This window comes from Cinclus cinclus, chromosome 7 (genome assembly GCF_963662255.1).
Source record: "Cinclus cinclus chromosome 7, bCinCin1.1, whole genome shotgun sequence".
Lineage (NCBI taxonomy): Eukaryota > Metazoa > Chordata > Aves > Passeriformes > Cinclidae > Cinclus > Cinclus cinclus.
The window spans coordinates 20,558,571-20,581,308 of record NC_085052.1 but is presented as its reverse complement, the minus strand read 5'-3'; the positions used below and the strand labels follow the sequence as shown (position 1 = coordinate 20,581,308).

The 22,738-nt window shown below is 39.6% G+C and overlaps 1 protein-coding gene across 2 annotated transcripts in view; it reads right to left on the bottom strand.

Moving 5' to 3' along the window:
- The window catches only part of ZSWIM8 (zinc finger SWIM-type containing 8), a 58,235-nt gene that overhangs the window by 18,858 nt on the left and 16,639 nt on the right, over positions 1-22,738 (bottom strand). For both annotated transcript variants that reach the window (XM_062496615.1, XM_062496616.1), the window contains exons 2-12: positions 18,027-18,180; positions 16,766-16,860; positions 12,043-12,215; positions 10,172-10,279; positions 7,335-7,416; positions 6,698-6,818; positions 6,134-6,335; positions 5,065-5,240; positions 1,711-2,719; positions 759-890; positions 64-243 (exon numbers count right to left, since the gene is read on the bottom strand). In XM_062496615.1, coding sequence (XP_062352599.1) covers positions 64-243; positions 759-890; positions 1,711-2,719; positions 5,065-5,240; positions 6,134-6,335; positions 6,698-6,818; positions 7,335-7,416; positions 10,172-10,279; positions 12,043-12,215; positions 16,766-16,860; positions 18,027-18,180 — 2,432 coding nt within the window. The remainder of the gene's footprint in view (positions 1-63; positions 244-758; positions 891-1,710; positions 2,720-5,064; positions 5,241-6,133; positions 6,336-6,697; positions 6,819-7,334; positions 7,417-10,171; positions 10,280-12,042; positions 12,216-16,765; positions 16,861-18,026; positions 18,181-22,738) is intronic.

Here is a 22,738-nt window from a genome sequence, read left to right as displayed (position 1 = left end):
GTGAGCAAACACATTCCAAAATAACAACGTTTATGAATACTGCTTTTTTGAGATATTCATTACCTCCAGAGCCTTGGTAGAGGCAGGTGGTCTCTGCAGCTCCAGAGCAAACATTCCTATTCGGAAGGCCAGGTTGTGGTACTCCAGCCGCTCACTCAAGACAGTCATCAAGAAAGCAGCTTTAGACAAGGTGTTGGTTGCCATCCACGTCTGCTTGCTGGTTGACACCTTGTTCTTTTTGCCCTGTTTGAGGAGGAATTTGTCACCGGAATACTTTCCTAAACATCCTAAATGACTCTATACTTGTCCCTTTATAATTATAGACAGGAGAAAGAATAAAACACATTTAGATTTTATTCCTTTTGCTGAGGAATCTCAAATTTCAGTGGTTACCGCTGAACATCATTGCTTCCCCTATGTCACCCCAGCACAACACAGTGGAAGAGCTGGCCTGTGGACAAAACACATATCCCCACTGGACTGATGCTGTGCAGGCAAATGTCACACACCTGTCCCTTCCAAGGGAACCCTTCTCTACAACAAACACTACTTAGTGTCACTACAGCTGAGTTTCCAGAAGTTTATGATTATTTCCTGTCCGACCCTATTATCCTGAAACAGCAAAACTGCTAACATTACCAATGATGTACACAGTGAAACAGGAGACTAAGGTTTTGGACAGAATCACAAGAAACAGGGTCACCTGCACAGAGCTGCAGTAAAATCAAGACTACTGATGGTTGCTGCCATGTCTCTACCTTAGTTGGTGGCTGCTCCACTTTGAGATCTGGAGGGTTGGCCAGTAGGTCCCTGGCAAGCTCTACAGTCAAGCGGCAAGCCTCATTACTGTATCCATGTGCATACAGTGCCTCTGCACAGGCAAACAGGATCTGCAAGAAGGAACAAATGGTCATGTTCAAACCACACTACCCCTGCCTGGAGTTAAGCCTGCTCAAACCACTTGTCACAGAGGCTCAAACCACTTGTTACAAAGACTGCAAGCGTAATTCACAACTAACTTCAGCAGCAAGTATTCTGAGAGTCCTCCTTGACTAGTCCTTCACCATCAATCCTTGAAGCACTCCCCTAAAAAGCCTTTTCTTACATCATTAAGTCATATCCTCTCTCCAAGGGCTATGAGATCAGATAATAGCTAAAAAAAACCCCAAAAAAGTAAATGTCAAACTACCACTATTTCCATGCATTGCCATTTGGCTGCTTGGTTATAGAGGTGCAACCTCTAAGCACATTTTGTGGTTATTACAGGAATGAGACGCAGTTTATTTAGACTACCTCACCTTTCCAAAGAGCCTCTGCCTAAATGGTTAAATTTTTCTTGTTGACCATGTCTCAGTCTCATTTCTCATTTCAGATAATTTTTGCCATTCCCAAGAGTGAGACCAGGTGAAAAGCACACACTGTTTTGTCTACGTTTGTAAATCCTGGAGTGCGAGGTGGCACTAACTAAAACTGGGACACACTTACAGTTAGCACAGAAATCCGCTATCAAGCTTGTGGGAAACAAACATATGCTACCACTGCATTAGGCTTGTGGATACCTTATGACACAGCTGGTTATCACAACATTATAATTAAGCACTTGATTTAACAACATCCTAGGTTAAGTGTTACAGCTATGAAGGTGGTGACACCATGATTTATACAGCACATAAAACTGCAAAACAGCATTTTGAACTAGGTGAAGCTCACCTCCATCCGGTTCTCCTGCTCCAGAGGCTTTATACCAGCAAATATATCCTGCTCCTCTTCAATTCCCCCTTCACATTTGTCATCATCTTCCTTGGCTACCTCTTGTGGATTCAGATAGTATACCTGATAATCATCTTCCTCTTCTCCATCATCCCCTCCCCCCACTGCACCATTCTCTCCTACTTCTTCTGGCTTCAGACTCACGCCACCAGAGTTCTCATCTGCGGAAGGCAGGTCATCATCACCACTACCCATCTCCCCCACAGGATCCTTGGGGGATTTCTTGGCCATGGAACTGCTCCTGACAGTGGGCTCAGGTCCCTCAGAGAAGTACACTCCACCATCCTCCTCAAAGGCATCCCTGTAGCTCCTGCTCAGTGGACTTTCTGCAAAACTAAAGGTGTTGCTGGCTTCTGCCCCCAGTGCCAAGCTGCTGTCATCCAGGCTCATCTCTGCCAAGTCTGGCTCCAGAGAGCTGTCCTCACTGCTCATACGGCGTTTCCCACTATGTTTACTGGTCAAGCCTTTGCTCACTGGCAACTTTGCTTTGCTCACTGCAGTCTTATAGACAGCTTTATCCCCTTCTGCTGAGAGCCGTCTCAGAACCCTCTGTGGTGTTTCAGAGACAACTTTCCGCTTCCCAGTAAGTTCTTTAGGACGAACTGCTGGCTCCTGTGGGGAGGGCCGCAGCCTGTCCCCAGGCTGCAGACACGGTCCCCCAGGCTCCTGGCCATGGCTCCTGCCAGCCTCACAGGCACTTTCTGCACACTGCAACCGGCAGCTCCTCTGCTGGATGGCCTTCACCCAACAGAACGAGTTCTTCTTGTCAGTGCTGCTGTATGTAATCCCAGGAATGGGATAAGCTTCCTCCCAGTTGAAGTAACAGGCTTCTACAGCTGGCTTGAAACCTTGGAAGAGCTTCTCCAGTGATTTTTTGTGCTGACCCCTCTTAACATTATCTATGACTTTCAGCTGCCACTGCCTGAGCTGTGAGCAAAGATCCCTGCGCCTAAGAGAAGGAAGAGGACAGGTTAGGAAGCAGACACAATAAGCATCTGTGACAAACTACTACTTAGCCCACAGAACACCTCCTTCCTTTGGCCAGAAACTTAATCTGCTGAATTAAGTTAATACTAAATATAGACAACACTAATAATAAGACTGGCTGAAAAAAAACCAAACAGGTATATTAACAGCTGGGTTCTAGACAGGTTTGTGATCCAGAAACAAAACGTGAACACCACCGACATGAAAGCACAATACAAACTGGAGGTTTAAAATAAAGCACTGTCTGCCCTGTTTGCTTATCTGCCCTAAAGAAGGTGCTAATGGATCTTCTTCTCTGCAGTCCCAAATGAATAAAGTACTACGGGGAACTGCCCTTGGAAACACTCATAAAAGTTTGCAGCAGCTGTGAAACAGCCCTGTGAATAACTCCAGTTAAGACATTCACAAGTAAAACCTAAATAGGCTACCCAGGGAAGCACAATGACAGACAGGACCACCTCATGTTCCTCTCAGGCATTTACCTTTTTGCCCTGATGTGCCTGTATAGAGGCCAACAATTTAATTTAAGCTTTAGCAGGCTATCCTCAGGAGAACAAACTGTTGTAAACCACAGGGACAGCAATAACTGATGTTCAAATAACTCTGAAGAAGAAGCAAGCTGGCAGGATTACACAGACTCATGTTACACAGTTAGTTCCATGACCTCATATTACTATGGGAAGAAGAAAACAGTTCTGCATTTTTCAGCTCAAAATCTCACACAGGGCCTTCACACTTGAGCAAAATAGTCTAAATGGTGATCTAATTCCAGAGAAAAAGACATTTCTAGAAATTTCACCAGGTATCTCAATCAACTGCCATTCTGTTTCTGCCACGCATTTCTGATGTATAATCCCAACACTTCCATACTATTAGATTTTTCTATCAAAAGTAAAAGAACAAAAAACCAAAAATTGAGTTGACCCAATCTAGGTGCAAAGGGTATTAGGACAAAAGGGACTAAACAAAATGGACTACTTATATTTGTCCACTCAAGAAATTAATTAACCAGGAAGCACACTGGTAGGGCTTAATCAAGGAGAAGATTTTCAGAAGAAAAAGGAGCAGGAACTACTTGGGAAGGCTAACATAAGGATGATAATCTGTGAAGTCTCCTTATGATTCACTGTAAGTATTGGGAAGCACAAGTAGAAGAGGGTCCTTGGAGACTATTCAAACACCAAGAGAATAGGTAATCAAGTAGGAGCTTTTCAATTACTCATTAGCTCAAGTAGAAGATCTAAGCAAATCTGAACTGCATCAAATAACTCAAATGTGAATATACACAGCACAACTTCATATGTTATTAATGGCCAAAATCCTTAATGCTTTTTCTATGTGATTTGATTGATGTTTGTGCTTATTTTAAGCCTCATTCCCAGTTTCCCACAGTTTTTGTCTTCAACTCCTATATTTAGCTACTTCGTATTGTAAACTGTACAAGACAGAAACTGCATCCATTTTAGTGTCCCTAATGTGCCTTTCCATAGGACATTTTAATGTTACACAATTCAGAGAAAGCAAATCCTGTTAATGTGCAATTGTTCTGAAATTACCATCCTGTTTTCACTTGTTCTGAGAAACTTCTGAGAATTTATAGCACATTACACTAATCCAATACATTTTACACATCACACTTTGTAGACAAGATGTACAAAACAAATTATTATAATGTCAACCACAGTATCTCAACAGGAGCTCTCAGTACCTCCTCTGCTATTCAACTGGTGCTAAATAAAGATGGCAGTGATTTACCAAAGCACAATATGGTTTAGAAATCTGCAGAAGCCACACAATTTTTTCTTAGACAATTGAAAACACTGACTGAAAATCACACACTGGTGATACTGTTTAACAATACAATGTAGAGAACAAACTCCCAAGAGGACAGAAAGTAAGAACTGGTTCATCATGAAATATGCAATAGTGAATGACAGGGCTAAACAGAACTCCATTAAACTGCTGAATGGTTAAATATAGAAACTTCTATAATTAATTGGTAACTGGTGCTATCGTTCAAAGAAATGCTCTCCACTGGGACACTAAAATGCAGAATTACACCCATATGTAAGAAAGGACTCTCAGAAAACAAATTAGTCACACTACTTGACGTTGCTAAAAGTAAGCAGCAACAGCAATTAAAGTAGTTATAGTGCTTTGAATGTTACATAGCACATAGTCCAGATGGACTAATGGCTGAACAGGTATCGAGCTAATGATACAAACATAAGAAATCTGCAGGATGAAACTCTTTAGTATGACTGAGTATCAGAAATTAGAGACACAGGAACTGATTCTGGAGCTCACCTCTGTGGACTAATAGTCGGGTCAAGGACAGCCAGCCTCCAAAGAACCACCATTTCATCACACATGCTTGCACAAGCATGAGCAGCTACCTCTGACTGGCCATTGCTGCGCCCTGTGTGCCCACTAGCACTGCTGTGTGACGCGGATGTTCGCACACTGTACCACCAGCCGGTTATCTGCAGAAGAAAAGTTCAGTGGAGCTGTGTTGTGGCCAACATTGCATCCCCTGTTCTCACTCTATCTCATGGTCCTGAGGAAATTATCCTAGTTAATACCAGGCTTTCATTTGACACCAAAAGAACTATGACCGTTAAAGCAATATTGTTTTGTGAGAACTAAGGGCCTCAAAATCTCTCTGGTTAGAAGGCACATACCCAGAAAACAAAACACTCACAGGACGTTCACTTCCTAGACACCTTCACACTCGGAGAGAAATAGTGAACAAATATGATAAATGAAGCATTTCCTTTCCCTTGCTCAAAGTCGAGGTAAGGAATGGACCAATAAGGAAACTTACACCACAATTCGTATTACAGACTGAGATCAAAGTCCTGAACTGTTAAAGGAAACCTTTTTTTTAAATATTACTTTAACAAAGTAAAAAAAAAAAAACAAAAAAACAACGTATTGCTTCAATCCAAACCAAAAGATAACTTCCACAAAGATAACAAAAGAATCTGACATTCTACCACACAACATATATATTTCGTTTCTATCAAAATGACAGCTCAAATGTGACGTGCTTCATTTAAAAGAAACAGAACAACAATAAAATAAATCACCTTGATTGGGAAGAAATCAAATCAATTTTCTTTTGCTGAACAAAAGAAATCAGACTCTACATATTCATATTAGAAGAACTGAGGTATTTGGAGAATACAGTATTACCAGGACATCACTAAATTAGAACAAGAGCAAACTGTAACATCCTTTTAGAGTGGAGACGCACATGCCTACAACACACATAGGCTATTAACTGTATTCAGCCATGGGTTGTATAGACACAAAGCACCAGTTACAGGCTCTACCTGGCTCCCCAAAACATGCCCCACTCCAAGCAGAGAGATACCTGCTCATAGTTGAGACACTGGTCAGTCAGAATCTCCAGCAATGGAGCTGCATTGCTATCCCGTCTCTTGAACATCTCCCGTACGATGGAAAGCAAGTTCCAGATTCCCTCGGGTTCTCTTCCTCGCAGGGGACGCAGCAGACAAGCCCACTCAGCAGCAGCTGGTGGCTCAGTGGAAGACAGATACATTGAATTCACATCACTGTACATAAAGCAGAGAATAAGGAGAAAAAATTAAATCAAGCATAGTCATACAAAATCCCGAGTATAATAAATCCTGTGTATAATCAACATCCAGAAAGATATTTGCCCTTCAATGGCACAGACACGAGTGACCTAAAAGACAGAATGCATGATGAGCTCAAGAACACCGCACAAGCGAAATATTGTACAAATACAGTCTGCTCTACTGAAATAATAAGTGCAGAAGCTACACAAAAATTCAGTCCAGAAGAGTGACCATGAAACTAAGCATCCTTCGGTCCAAGGCATACAGGCTGTATGGTGAATGAATTAACAGATCACATGAATGTCACATTTTCCCTCCAATGGGAAACCGCTTACCTGAAAACAACAGGAGAGGGTCCACAGAATTTATGAAGGGTTTTTTTTATGTTGTCACTCAGAGTAGATTCATCTAAGTACCAGGTGCTTTGATCTGATGCAGAAGGTCCAGCAGTGGGATCTTACAAAAGAAAAACACACAGTCTGCATGCTTTGAAGATAGTTTACTCTACGTGCCCAACCACAGAGTACACCAGCAGTGCTACTCAAATTATTTCACCCATTGCTGAACAACCTTTTCAGAATTATCTTAAAATGCTACCGTAACATTACCTTCAATGTTACCAACATTAAATTAGCAGCTTCTTGACCAGAAGGGTAATGCAGCACTAAAACAGGAATGTTTTAACATCTCTGGTAACCAACACTTAGGTAAGTCTATATTTAATACCAAATTTAAAAAGAAAAAAAATTTGTTAGAAAGTGCATTGCCTGATGCTCCCTTTCTCTGCAAGCACTCTGAGGTGCCTGTTGTTGTGCCATATGTACACATAAGTACCAATACTCATCCCTTTTCCTTGATTTCCATCTGCAATCCAAGCTACAGGCTAACAAATCAGTTACAAACCTGCAGCAATGGAATCATCCTCTTCCTATCTGTGATACAGATTACTGAAATAAGATCTATTAAAATTACCTGGGGCTCCACACACTGTGTTGATGGCAGTAGACTGGGAAGATAACAACTCATCCAGCAAGCGCTGAGCTGTTGGAAGAATCTGAAAACATGAAGCAAACTTTCACTATACACAGTATTTCTCATCTTGCTACACCCAGCCAGAGATCGTGACTGAAGCACTCTGGCAATTCCGGGAGTATGGAATACAGAGCTACGTTTTGAGCAAGGACGACAGAGGGTGCTAAAGATCACACAACGGACACCCCTCACAGCCCACCAAAAGGCTCACTTTCTGCAGTCTCACCCCAAGAAGTAAACAAAAGCATCACGGTTTATTAGCTCTTTTCTCATTTCTTGAGGAATAGGAGCCTACAGAAAGTGATACTGCAACTGAGTTTGAGAGTTAGGAAAGCCACTGCTGTTAAGGTCACCATTTTCCTGCACTTTAAAAGATCTTTACATCTCGTTCCTGAATTATTTCTCTAAAACCCAAGCAAATGGGAGCAGGGGAGCAAATTTTAAAATACAACTACACAATATTTTGGGGTCAGACTTTAGCTTATTTACCATCCAGTTAACAAAGGGATTCAGCAGTAATTGAATGCAATTTCAGCACTAAACTAATCATAGTTTCTGGACCAGCTAAAAGCATAAGCAGAGAAGGTTCACACTGACTAAAATCCTACGTAGATATACCCTTCACATGCTATTTTTGAAAGAAAAAATGCACAGTAGAAAGAGTTTTCTTGCCCACACTAAGTCTGAGCTGAAAGTGTAGATCCATTTAGCCTTTAGTAGGTATGTACACAACAGGCAAATCGTTAATCCACATAATTAGGATTTACATGACTTCCAACAGAATGTCTGATATCCCCCACCTCTCTCCATACAAAAGGTGAGATAAAAGATCACTTTTACTATAAAGAAAGGGACTTCACTACACCTATATTTGCAAATAATACAGATACATCTCACAAACAGACGGGAAAAAAAATGCTTCAGAGGATATTTTGCGTTTCAATCACCTAAAGAAACAAATTCAGCATTAAGCTATTTTGTACCTTTTTTCCACTACTACATATTTTAAGAAAATTCACAGGTCTCAGCAGTCACACCTTAAGGCCAAAGTACCAGCTGCAGTGACTCTCCTTCAGTCTTTGCTAAGACATTCATGCTTAACTGGAATAGGAATACTGGCTTCGTAAGGGAAAAGAGCTCTTGGGCAAAGATCTAGGTAATGAACTCTAGCTGCTTTTCCACGATTTTCATAGATACAGAAAACACTTTCAACAGAGATTCTGAAAAACATCTAGCTGCATTCCGATAGACCATCATTCCCTTACACATGAAAGTAATTCAGCATTATAATACTGTACCATGTCATTCACAAAACAGAAATATGGATAAAATAGAATAATATGTACAGCCTACTCTAATTCTACATCATGTAGTCAAAATATGGGATCCCACTGAATTAGACTACCTATCTCCACCCTGAAATCTTGAAGACCAGGAATGAGGCTGCTGAAAGAATTTGGGGCAAGCCTCAAGCCTTGTCTTTTGCAAAGGAATTACACAACATAGGTTAAAACATCTCCCAGTAAACACTAAACTTTTCTGCTGGGCAGCATTCATCAGATTATCTGGCAAAATTGTAATAATTAATTAATCTAGATGTTCCTGAGGCACAGCTGGTACATATGGCCAAAGGAGAAATAAACCCTGCAGAAAGGAGCAGACAGAGAATATCTGAAAGCAAGTAACTCACATGCAATTCAGGAAACAACTACTACCACTACTTGCCTTTCAAAGCCCTCCCCTATTAAGCACCAGACTGTGTCATAAAGCTTAGTCTGAGGAGAAAAAAAAAAGCTTTGCCTGTTATGTAATGCAGCAAGAAGCACACACTATTCATGCTCATCTCTCAGCAGCAAAAAAAAGCAGTATTTTTATATCACTTTCATATTATACAATTCCTCTATTTCCTCTCATAAGAAAGTTAGTATTTCTGTAGGAAATTTATAGGATGTTTTAGCAACAGAATATCTTAAGTGTCCTATGCACAGCACCATAATATCAATTCTAGGCACATGCTGCCAATAATTTAACTTCTACTTTAGAGGAGTGTGTTACAAATGCACCGCTGAAATGTGACAGATACCCACACAGATCAGTTTTTCTCCATCTCCTTTAGCTGAACCAGCATAAAAAAGTTGCCAAGGCCTTATAATTTTAAAGCAGCCATTTCACAACCACTTGGGTATTCTTGTGTATTTTGTGCAAACATTTTAGGCAGATGATATTAAAGACCTGACCCTGAACAACACAGATATTTAAGGAGCAAGAGAGCAGACTTGGCCTTCGACTAAAAAAATGTCATGTCTATTACACTGAATGATTCTTATGAATCACCAAGAAGCTGCACTGGGGGAAGCTGAAAGGTTTCCAGTTAGCTGCATTAGAAAGTACCCAGTTAAGGCACATACAATACTTTGCCTGGGTGGCTCTCTCCACTTAGCTAACTAAACACACAAAAAAGAAACAAGCTGATTTGGGCTAAGTTTGCAACAATTATGAATTGATTAACTGTGTTTGATCTTTCACAAGCTCAGCATATATTCATGCTGATATGAATAGCCACCACTCTTCTTTCTCCTTTTAAAACACTTCTAATCTTTTACTTGGCAATAAGACAATTGTTGAATAACAGAATAGCAGAAGAGCAAGAACTGAATGCAGCTCACAAGTGAATACCATAACTGATTATTTTGCAACAAAAGATATCACATAAATTCACCCAGAATAAAGATAACTGAATTTAACAAGTTGTCAGTCAGATTATGGTCTCCACTTACCTGTTGTGGAAGTTCACTGATTAGGTACTGAGCAAATTTTTGCAACTGGTCTCTTTGTAGCCGGGACAAAGACTCAGAAACAGGTGCTCGTAAGCACACTGCAGATGCCTGAAGAAAGAAAAGGAGACAAGAACTACCATTAATGAAGCTGTGCCCACCAAATTAATGAAGAGTCACTAACACTTGCTATGCTGATGCATACCATGCTTGGTGTTGATGGCCATTTTTTTTCTCTGAAATTATGTAGTGTGTTGCAGATAAGATGTAAATAAGATGTCTAGGTTTTATAAAAACTGGTTTTAAGATTTTTTTTTTTTCCCAAGGAAACTGATGTAACAGCTGTGCTTAAGATCTGCTGCTGCTAGTAATTGCACAAATACTGGCAGAGATTTCACAAACAAACCTCTAAAATAGGACATTATCCCTTAAGCTTCTGGCAAACCAACGAGCTCTGTGGGGGACTTTCACAGAATTGCAGCCATCTCATTTATCTCCTTAGAGTTTCTTAATTCAGTCTTAAAAATCTCTTTCCATATCTTAGAACAAATTAATTATAAAAAACTCCACCACTAGCTTCTTTATCTTTTTCACTTTACATAACAAAAATGTCCCACTTAAATTTTAACCTGCATACAGTCAACAGCAGTTTGATAAAAGACACTTCTGATGTTGTCTTGTGACATATAGCAATATACCTTGGCTTGTAACTTTCTAGTGTCAGAAGTCAGTTAATACAAACACAAAAATCCTTTCACTATCACTTTTCAGGTGGAGAAAGGACTGGAGGCAAAAGAATGATTTTTATCTTACACAGTGCCCAAACTTTGAGTGTAAATAATATAAGTGACTGTTTGTTTTCCAGCCTCACACTCCAATATCCACTTTTTAAAACTCAAACGAAGAACTCAAAGCAGAACCCACTTATTTGCCAGCTCTCCAGTCCTAAGTACAGAAAGTATACCAATACTCTGATTATTTCACAAGAGTATCAATTTAAGCCAATTACACTTGTCCACTGTGAAATATTATCAAGATTCAGCAGGTTATTAGAACTTATTTAAGAATCTGGAGTTGATCATAAGCATGTTAACTGTAAGATGTTCTATGAGAGCAGAAAATCTTTGGTTCCTTTCAAACATCAAAACTTATTCCTCTGTGTTTCAGCTTCCCAAAGCAGAGGAAATTAAACTGTATGCAAAACCAAACCCTCAGCCAGGGTATTTCATGTTGATTCTACACATTTTCAACTGCATGTTGATTCTACACATTTTCAACTGCATGTTGATTCTACACATTTTCAACTGCATGTTGGTTAGGATATAAAATGCCTACTTCTTGCTCTGCAGAAGGCCACATAGAATAAAAGCCACCAAACAAAAACAAACCTAACTGCTTGAAATCTATAAGTCAAAATGACAGTAACCTCCATAAGTGTTAAAATGAACTGGTGAACATAAAGGCCAACAGTGATCAAGATTATTTTCCTTCTGCACTCTGACCAAACAACATAAAGAGTGAGCTTTCAAATCCTGTACTTACAAAGACTTTTAATAAAAGACAAACTGTTGGTGATCTTCCACTCTTTTCAGAGATGAAGAAACAATGAGTGATTTTAGCACTTAAATGAGAAACAGGAAGGGGCCAAAAATCACTCCGTATCTACCCTGAGGAACCTGCACATTACCAAAGGACAGTCTGCAGTCTACAGCCTCAGACAACTCAGCCTGCAGACTGAGACTCAGCTGCGAGCAGGCACTTGCACAGTCTGGAGCGCCGGAACCACATCCCTACAGAAGCGCGTGCTGCACAGAACCGGACCGAGGAGAGCCCGGGAGAAGGCGCCAGGGCGAGCAGAGCTGAGCTGTGCCTACATTGTGGATGCGGAAGAGGCAGAGCGCCACGACGTGCGCGCACCACTTGGCCCCGGCGCCGCAGGTGCAGCTGCACGACGTGATCCGGCACCGGTCAAACATCACCGCCACGTTGTACGCGCCCTTGGGGGGCACCATCTGCGGGGGCACCACAGTGGCGCTCAGATGGAAACCTGTGGAGATTCACAAGTCCAAAGTTACTCTTCGGGTATTTGGGGAAAAGGTTTGGCCAGCACAGAAATACACATATATGCCATTTAAATGCTAAAACAATACGTCTGGCAACAACATCCGTGCAAGGATGGACATGGATCCGGAGACTCTAGTACTTTTTTCTTCCCAACCAAGTGTGCCTAAACATTAGCCGAGAGGCATACTGTGTTATAAGAGACTCCAACGTACCAGCTTTTAATACATTAATTAATTCATTTCTCTTATTATTTAACAGAGAAAAGCAGAACTGTATAAAGTCATCCCTGAAAAGTGTCAGGTTTTGTTTACAGAGTCAATGCTAGACTACATACATTTTAGGTGTAACTTCTGTGCTAAATCTGGCAGCATTGCAGAACAGGCCAGGTGACGTGATCGGAATTATTTCCAAGTCAATCAATTTTCACAATTTCACAGGCAACTAAAGAAGGCAGCACTTAACCTGAAAGCTTACTTTCACTTTGTGGCTTCAGAAACTACCTATTGGTCATAAATTATGCCCCTCCTTGCAATGTTGTTAATGTCCCTTTGTGACAAATCATGAATCAAAAAAAAAACCCTAAACCTCTTGCTTAGACTAAAAACAACAGAAAGGTGAAATTTTAGAAATAATGCTTGAATGAATCTAGCCCCATTAATTAGTGACCATAAACAAATAAATTATGACAAAGGACTTTAGCAAATCTTAGCTTCATATAAACTCATGTATAGTGCATATGAGTTGTACTCATAATGCAGCTTCCTCTGGAGATGCTGCTTATCCAGAGGGACACGTGTAATCAGGAAAAGACCAGCAGGAACATAAATCTTCTATCCATCTTGAAGGTGCTTATCAGCAGTTAGTCATCCTCTACAGCAAGGAGTACCAGGCTCAGAACCTTTCCGCTAATCTAGAATTCAGTTTTAATGAAGCACAGAAAGCATCGGGGTATCAAAGTCATGACCAAACTTCAGTCCAACAGTCTACCTGAAGTGAAAAAATATGGCTTGGGACAGATGATCGTTTCTACACCAGGAGGACAAGGAAAGAGACTATAAATCCACACTACTACATTTTTATTATGATATCGTGAGATCATAAAAATGATAGTGTTCAGGAGTGCACATGACCTACTAAATTTATTCGATTTAAAATACTGTGCATCATTTCCTCCTCAAAATATAATCCTCATACCAATATAAATTTGCTCTTACCTTGCTTAACCTTTCTATTTGTCCTGTTCACCATAATTCAAATCCTCTCCCTGATGTTATTATTTTGATTAGTACACATAATGCCACCCAAATTCTTCAGCCATTTTAGCAGTTGGAACAGAATCAAAACACAAAACTCACACAAAATTACTGCATTGCTTATTACCAGATACAGTTCTAATTTATATTCCACATTTGGTTAATACGACCCAAACAGTTCAGCTAGTCTTTCTGCTATACTAAAAGCATTTCAGAGTAATGTTCTGACTTTCACATAAGCAAATTAAACATTTCACACGTTAGAATTGCATCAATTCTGTTCACTGCAAAAAAAGAAATATACAAAAGATGTTAGAGAAGACTGTACTCCAGCTACAAGCTCTTATCAAGCCCCTACAATGACATTCTTGTGTATGAAGACAGTTAACTGATAATGCAACGAGGGAAGAATACTTATAAAACTAGACAAAATTTAAGGAGTTTAACATGACAAGTCTGACACTTAAAGTGCTAATTCAAACAGCACTTCCCAGTTAATTCTTTTGCAACACCCATCTTGCTGTACTGAACAATTCTCTGTGGGATGGCACAGGAAACTATCTGAGGAAAGCAATCCGGATTATAATGAATGGTTTCTTTCACCAGGAAAAATGAAAGAATCACAGAATCTCTGAGGCTGGAAAAGACCTTTAGGACCATCTACCCTAAGCACTAACCTTGCACTGCCACCTTCACCACTAAATCGTGTCCCCAAGTTCCACATCAGCTCACTGCAACATGGCTTTCTTCAACACTGTTCTGTTACTGTTTTAAGGGCAGTTCTGATGCTCCTACAACAGTAACAGAAAACACGCACCTCTGCTTAGAATTTAGGAGCTTTTGAAAAAAAGGAGAAAACGAGCTGAACAAAAGCTTTTATACCCAAGTAAAAAGCCAGGCAATTTTGGACAGGTGTTCGTTTAAAACAAAGATAGGAGAACCTCTAAAAAGTGTAGCCACTATTCAAGGAGATGCCAAATCAGAATCCAAACTGAACTTGCTGCTGCCTTCCTCAGCTGTTAAAAAGAAACCAAGACTGGGACAGAAAAGAAGTCCCTGAAATCTACAACACCTGTTAATGAACAGCAGTAATGTCTTCAGTGCAATGATGTGGGTATGTGACTGCTACAAAGAGAACGGAGGGAGAAGGTTTACAAAAGCCAATTCCATGTGTATATACAGTAGAAAGCTGTAAAAAAATCGGGGGTTTGGAAAGTAGTGAAGAGGTGCTACTGTTCAGAAATCATAGATACGGATATGCATTCGGACAAAATAAGATTATTTATAGTCAAAAAATAAATCTTAAGACTATGAGGGGAAATGAGACAAAAAGAGCACAAAGCACAAGTGAAAATTTGTTCTACTGAATACAGTATCACAATGCACTGCTCAATCCCTCAGCAAATCAATTCCCTGCTCAAGGGCTGCTTCACTTCCTATGTTTCTTCTCCCATTTGTCAGTGTGTGAAACTCAATACTGCAAATACACACCTTAAAATCATTTGGCATAGACAACTAAAAATATATTCACCCAATCTCTGCTGCCCAGCTTCTGTGCTGCTACTCACAGGAAAAAAAAACCCACTATTAGAGACAGTTCCTCCACTAAGGACAAGGCAATCTTACTATTTAAACAAAGTTTCTTCCTTCCCTTCCACACACATAACCCTTTGTCAAGATTCACAGTTGCTTCTATGTGCACTTGAGAAGTTTTTACCCATTATCACTCACCAGCTCCTCTTTTTCCCTACAACACACAGGTTTTACACTAATATTCCCAGCCTTTATTCATGCACACTGCTTTACTCCTCACCTTTGTAATGTATTACTGAAACAAGTGCTGACCAGAGTCTTCTACTGTCTATCAATATTTTGCTCTTTTCCACTGTAAAAGTCACAGGAATTGCTAAATTTCAGCCAGCCGCTTTTTAACTAATTTTCTCTCTGTCAAGCATTTGGCTTCCTGAAGTTCAGCAGACTCCTTAGAGGCCTCTCAGCAATACAGTTGTGACATTGGAAGATTACTAATGCCCTCAAAAGTCAGTTTAATCCTATTTAGCAAAATTTCCAAATTAATGTTGTTATTCCAAAATTACTATCTGGTGTCACTGACAACTCACTGAGACTATGTGAGGTAGTTTTAACTCAATCTGACCTATGTATGAGGAATCACTTCACTTTCATTCCCAAGAATTCCTACTATTGCTATTACAGTACACACTGGACTAGGTAATACCCTTTCACAGAGGCTTTACTCCATATTCAGGTAACAGTTCATCAGCCTCTTGCAGTTTGCATATCTCAAAGGCTATCTCCTTCTCTTTTTGTTCTCCCCAATGCTTTATAGTACATGTCCCTTTTATTCACCTTCTGAGGGCTCTTTACCTAAATTTATTCATGTCCCTTACCACTGAGAGTTAAGTATTCCTGGTTCCAATAACTAAACAGGCCCACAGAAGTCTCTATCCCTCTTCACATGAAAACACAAGAAATTTCCTGAATTTCGTCCTTAACACTACACAGTTTTTTATAATATAATTTTTCTTATTACAACAGGCTTGGTTCCCACATGCCAAATAACAGTCTGATTCTGAAGCTCACACTTGTGTAAAAAAATCTTCATGGGATTGACACAGCCCACCTTGACATACTAGTAAGCGGTACCTTTATTTCACATAATGCGTTCTGGTCAAACAGCTGTCACTGAAAAAGCTATCTCAATATTCTTCTTTGCTTCAAAGGATTTAATGAAAAATCCAGAGACCAATTCTTTGTATAGATAAGATTAGCTTCTATAGCCAAAAAACATAAAAAGAACAAGATAGTAGGAGAAGCTATAAAACTCACTGTCTAACAAGATGGGTTTCCTTCTGCCTAAGTACTACATGAATAACTGTACTATTAATAAAACACTTTTGCTACAAGAATAAACCTTGCTAACTTCCTCTGTGCCATACAGGCACTTTAGCCATTGATCATTTGATCAGACAACTAGAAATCAAGTTCTCTTTAGCAAAGAGGAACTTAAGCATTATGGAGGAAAAGGCATCCTATATACAGTTTTTTGCAAAATGCTAAGACAGATTAAGCATCAGAACATTTCTGACCTTCCAGTCCATTTCACAGCTGAGCTGACTGAGCCCAAAATAGAATACATTTGGCAGGGAGTTTTAGCTAGGATGTCAGAAAAGCTTGTTTTGAGACGTGGCCATAGCACTGCTGTCCCATTGCAGATATGATTTTGTGACTCTGAAGTATCTGGAGACTGCACTGTTCTTACCTATCTGGAGAGGGTCTTTGACAGCCCTCACCCGGAAGAGCTGCTCCCCTCGCTGGAACTCGTCTGCGCTGCCGTTCGCCAAGCATGAGTACAACCTGCAAGACAAACAGAATGTGTCAGGATCAGTCTGGTTTTGAGAAACTTCACAGTATTATCCTCTTAGCTGACATGGCTTTTGAAAAACCCTTGCTATCTTGACTACAAAGTCTAGGTCTCTCCTGCCATTTCAACATAACAATTCAACCACAAAAATCATTAGTCTCTTCCCAGCTGGGTTTGTGTATAGCCACTGGCGGTTGTAGGAATTTTCACCTAAGTCTTCGAAATACAAACTCGTTCATAGTCTAAGATTAGGCTTTTATATAGTAGTACAGTATAGTTCAAGGTCTAATGTTAGCATGCCACAGTAAAAACTCCTTCTAGACTAATTATCTGCATGCTCTTGTGAGTTTTTTTTATATCTGTGTTCATCAGAATAAAGAGCATACACAACCAGCTGGCTTGCTCTACTCCCTAGCAGGTGATCTTACATCAGCACTTCTGACATTACCTCCCCCATCTGATCCCTGAATCTTAGACAAACATATCCAAGAACTTGCAGCAAGATTCTTTTTCTATTAAGAGTGTAGTATCACTACTTTGCAACAAAATTCTACATGCAGTTACAGCAGTAGACCTCTTATAATATAAAAGTTTCAGCAAAGCTTAGAAATAGATCTAAAAGCAGAAAATCTTAGACTATGTAGTCACATAGTTAATGTGGAAACATAAGAAATATAGTCATCTGACTATATCAATTCTGATGACTGATGTATTCAGCAAATTCTGTTTCTCCTATTTACATGAACAAAAGGCTTGCACAGCATACTGAGCAAGCCCTCTTTGGCAATTTCTGAACCCAGTTAAAGCTCTGACTCGAGAGCAACAGGTTCAAATTGGAAAGATGACTTCATAAGACTAACATAAGGACAAAACTCTACAAACTAGCCTAATGTTAGCAAAGGGTGCGTTTATTTTCTAGCCTTTACACACAGAACCTAGACATCTATATGGTTTTCCTGGCACATAATGCAAGGCAGTTCACCCCAGAATAGAACCCTGTATCACAACATATCACACGGTAATCTTTCCACGTATGACAAAAGGCATGTGAGAGCCACAGAAGCACCAAATACACAGGACATCAAAAGAACAATGATTCTCCTAAAGTGAACAAAATCTTTTCTTAAGAATCAGTGAAAAAGAAAATAGTATTTATTACCTGATATCCTCCTCATTTTCTGGAAAACTCCAGAAGGCGATTCGAAGTTGCAGTTGTTCAGGCACTGGAGGATAAACTTTCTCCACTACCTCAAATGGAATGTGAAATGCAACCTGTTTTGCAGAGAGTTCCACCAATGGGATCACCAGCCCATCTAGAAAGACAAGAAACAAAACACAATTAGTCATTCAGAGAAAAAAACTTGTGAGGGGCTAAAGAGGTCAAAGCAGGGAGCTGTTCCACCTTCTCTTTTATCTCACCACATTAATGACTGTTTTTGACAGATAGTAAAAGTCAGCCCAGAAATGCTCTGAAGAGTTGTCTCTCAACTCCATGTCTGTTTTCAGTCACTCCGGGCATGGGGACATAGCACAAAAAAAAACAAAAAACAAAAAACCACCAGTCCTTGGCCAAAAGAGCAGCATCAGCCTAGCAGCTTGTCTCCAGACAAAACTGACATGTTTAGGAGACTTAAGGTAACCAAATACTTTTCACACATTTCTGTTACAATGTGGCAGCAACATCCTGCAAATTCCAGCAGTTTTCACAAATAGCTAGTACAACATAGGCGCCCAAGTAGCAATGGAACAGTTATCCAGGCAACTTAGTGTTGACCTTTTCTGACAGCATTCAGTATTCAGCTATCTACAAGGTTTTAATTTCAATTAGTATTTGTTGGTTTATTCCCTTCACCACCACCTTTCATATGATACCTGTCTTTATACTTGAAGTTCTTTAGAGAAGCAACTGAGATTCATGTATCAGTGCAGTGCTGACTACACTATGCTCATGAGGATCTTAACTGAAGGCAGGCAGTAAGAGGTTTATATAAATACATTTAACCACCACCTTTCTACCAAATCAACTCCACTTTTTATGTTTTTACCTGCAGATGAAGATTTCTCATCATCAGGCTATCGAACCCTTATGTTTCTGCTTTGCTCTGACTCAGATTACACTTTATACAAAACACCAGACTTACCTGCAAGTACATTCCTGCTTTACTGAGATGACCTCCTGACCCATCACTACAGCAGCCTTGGTTCCCCCATCTTCCAAACCCTGATGCCAACCCCTTAATTAATTCAGTTTCAGATATTCAATGTTATGTTCCTCTATGTCCCTCAGCATCCTCTAAAACACTACTGGAAGCCAGGATGTAAACCAATCTGGCCCTCAGTTTTCCCTCCACACCCTGCAGGCTGCAAGTTTTCAAAGGAAAACTTCAGCCCTGATGTCAGTAAGCACTTTCTCACCCTCTGCCTAGAAATGCCCTCCATTCCCAACAGCTGGGAGAGACAGGATAGGAGAGGGCTTTCAAAGTGCATGCACACAGCAAAGCAGCTAACATCTCCCCCAGCACTGAGCACACCTGACAAATGAAAGGATTACATAGGTATGGAAAAAACACAGTTTTCAAACATCCACATTTATTAATTTTTTTTGCAGTGAAGTTAGATTCATTAGCCACTATTCCCTTCTCCCAGAGCCAATCTTCTACCATCAGGCTTGTTTCTCCACCACCAGTGATATTTACTCTGTTATAGATCCAGTCTCTTGTTTTACAGTTCTATAATCCCATTCACAAATGTGAGAGAAGCAGACTAGAAAATGAACAATGGAAAAAGATGTGCCCCTTTCTCTACAGCTAGCAGATAAACAAGCTTTTAGCAGAAAAGTAATTTCACTTACACTTTTGACAACCAAAACAGGTGTAAAGCTTTCAAGTTACTAAAAAACATACTGCTTTTAATTAGTCCCTAAAAAGTGTACTGTTTTTAATTAAACACAGTCAAAACAATTAAACATAATCAAATTAATATAATTCATGCTGCTACAGTAGTAGTAGATACCACAGAAAGTCCAAATTGAGGCACTTTCATACTTGAAATTACTCTGAACAATGAAAGGAGAAGCATTTTGAATGGTTTAAAATGCATTTCTTCTATAGAGGTTCTTTATTCAGTTATCTCATTACACAATACTAGAAAAGAGGCAACACCTAAACAACATCTACAAGGTAAAAGACTCAAAAAAACCACTTCAGTACTGTTTGAAACACCTGCACATTGTTGTGAGAGCTGCAAGCCTTCAGCCTGGATACGATTCCTTTTTATAAAGATCTGGTGCTGGGTATGAAGGTTAGTTAGAAATGCTGCTACATGAGACCTCCTCATCTGCTCCAGCACAGGTCAGCCAGCTTGATTTTAATAACTGTACACAGTGAAGTAGGGTGAGGCTGACTTTGCACTGAACCCATTAACTGATTCATCAGCTGTATTGTGTTAGTAATAATGAGCAGAAGACAGGTGGCCAATTATGTGGCATAGCTCAGAGCACACAGCTGAAACATCTTCAGAATAAGGGAAAAGCAGTAAAACCTGGAAGGGAAAAAAACCCAACAATCTTACTTATAAAACCATGCACCATTCTAAAATTCAGAATTTTCTACAAGAAAAAAAGAGACGGAAAAAATAGTGGAAATTAACTGAAAAGTAGAAAACAATTTGTCAATAATACTCCAAGTATGAGTGAATTCACAATAGCTACCCTGGCACACATGTAAATGCTGAAATTATGAAGTTAAATTGCCCTAAGTTTCAAGGGGGTAGTTGCCCATGTAGCCAAGGTGAGACAATCCTACCTGAAATATGGTTCACAGCAGCATTACAGGGTCTCTTCCCTATTTACTCCTGTCAAGTCAGCTGGACAGTCCTACTTTGATGCTGAAACTAGACTTCAAATATTCACATCTGAGTCCTAAACAAAGAGAGATCTATTCAAAAAGTTTATTTCTGGATACACAAAGCCCAGGTTGGTGGATTTATACCTACTTGTGGTAGATTTATACCCACTTGTACCAAGAAGTATTATCAATAAAACAGACAAAAGGTACTCTCAGGTTCTATAATATTTTTAGCAAGGAAGAAAAAAGGAAGTCTGCTAAAAAAGTACGGGAGAAAGCACCAGAGCTTCTGCTCAGAAAGCAAATATACGTATAGGAAGGAAGAGTGCAAATTTAATATTAAAAAAATCATACAGTGGTGAAGTCAAAATTGACAAATTCTTGAGATAAAACTATCCAAAGGAGAAGATAATTTTTAATTGTGAAGCAAAACTAGCAAGAATCATTTTACAATTTACTTCTGGGAAGTAGACATAAGCCAAGCAGAACAAAAAGCCTATTTCGAGTCTTGGAAGGATAGAGTCACCAGTTAAGCATAAACAACCTGAAACAATTCTCACAGGTTAAACGACTAAGAAAACCCAGGTCTGGAAGGGATTTTGAGAAGCCATCTAATCTTTATCCCCTACCTAAAATGCAAGATCAAGTATATCTTCTGAACTGTTCTGAATAAATCTCACCTCATTATTTACTGCCTCACAAAACATGCAGCTTTGATGAGGACTATCCTCCCCTTTTTGCTACTGTTTTACATGAATTACAGGTTTAATTTTTATAGCCATTTTGTAACAGCTAAAAATTTAGCATAGATGTAATTATTCCTGCTGGAACAACACCAACAACAAAACACCTGACCCCAAAACAGCCAACACAAGCTATGCACACAAACCTGCATTTTCACCAGCAGGACTTGCCACAGAGAGGAATGTGTAGCAGTTGCCTTAACCTTTCCTATCAGTGGGTAGGCTATAATAAGTTGCAGCCAACAATTACTCATAAAAACAGGTCATGTTCAAAATGAGCTAGCAGTATTCCTTCAGCACAGTAACCGAAAAACACAGAATAAACTACTTGAGTAATCAGCAGACCACGGACAATGAGAATACCAAAGAGCTATTAAAACACAACAAAGAAAAAGCAACTGGGCTAAACACTGAATATCAGGTTATTTCCATTGAGTTACTTTCATTTGACACAAATCCTACAAGTAAACTGTACACACAGGTGAATGAATACAAATGTAAATGAATAAAACTCACAGCAAGAGATAAGATGTGGCATAAAGATAGGACACATTGCTTTCCCTACGTATAACTTTAGAAAAATGGCATGTTAGGCTGCATTATCATTTCAGAGACGAGTCTACAGCTTTGATTTTATAGCAATCCCTGGTCCCCATCTGACCCTTCTCCTCACCTTTCTCACTGGCTTCACTCCTACATGTAACAAAGAGTAAAAAAGTAATAGAACTACACACAGAACAAGAAGATGAAGAAAATTAAGTGAATCACTTCTGATATCAAATGCTAAAGTGAGAAGAACAGTAAAACTAAGACAAAATATGCAGAGTTCAATCTTGACTGGCGAAGGAGGTATGGAGGTGTTACAAGACCTGTTTTACAAAACTCACTTTAAAAATAGTAAGTAACACATTACTTTTACAGGATTTCCCAGGTAGAAAGATAAAACTGTTACCATAGAATGCACTTCAAGCACTTCTGCTTGTTTAATTTAAGCGCCTGTCAGTAAAATGCCCCTTGGCTTAAGTCAGTGCTACATTGTCTCTCTGATATCCTTTAAAACCAAAATGTGCTGAGAATTCTCAAACAGGCAAGCAGAGGAAGCACTGCATTTAATTATAACCTACCTAAATCAACTATTTGAAAATATTTGTTTTCTCAACTGTTTTCTGTACATGTCCTTCTAAAATTCTGCTGTTGGCTTTAGTTTATTCTCTTGGGGCTTTTTTTTCCCCTTTCTAAAAATTTATTCAGAGTTGATGTCTTTAAGAAATAGATGCCAGAGA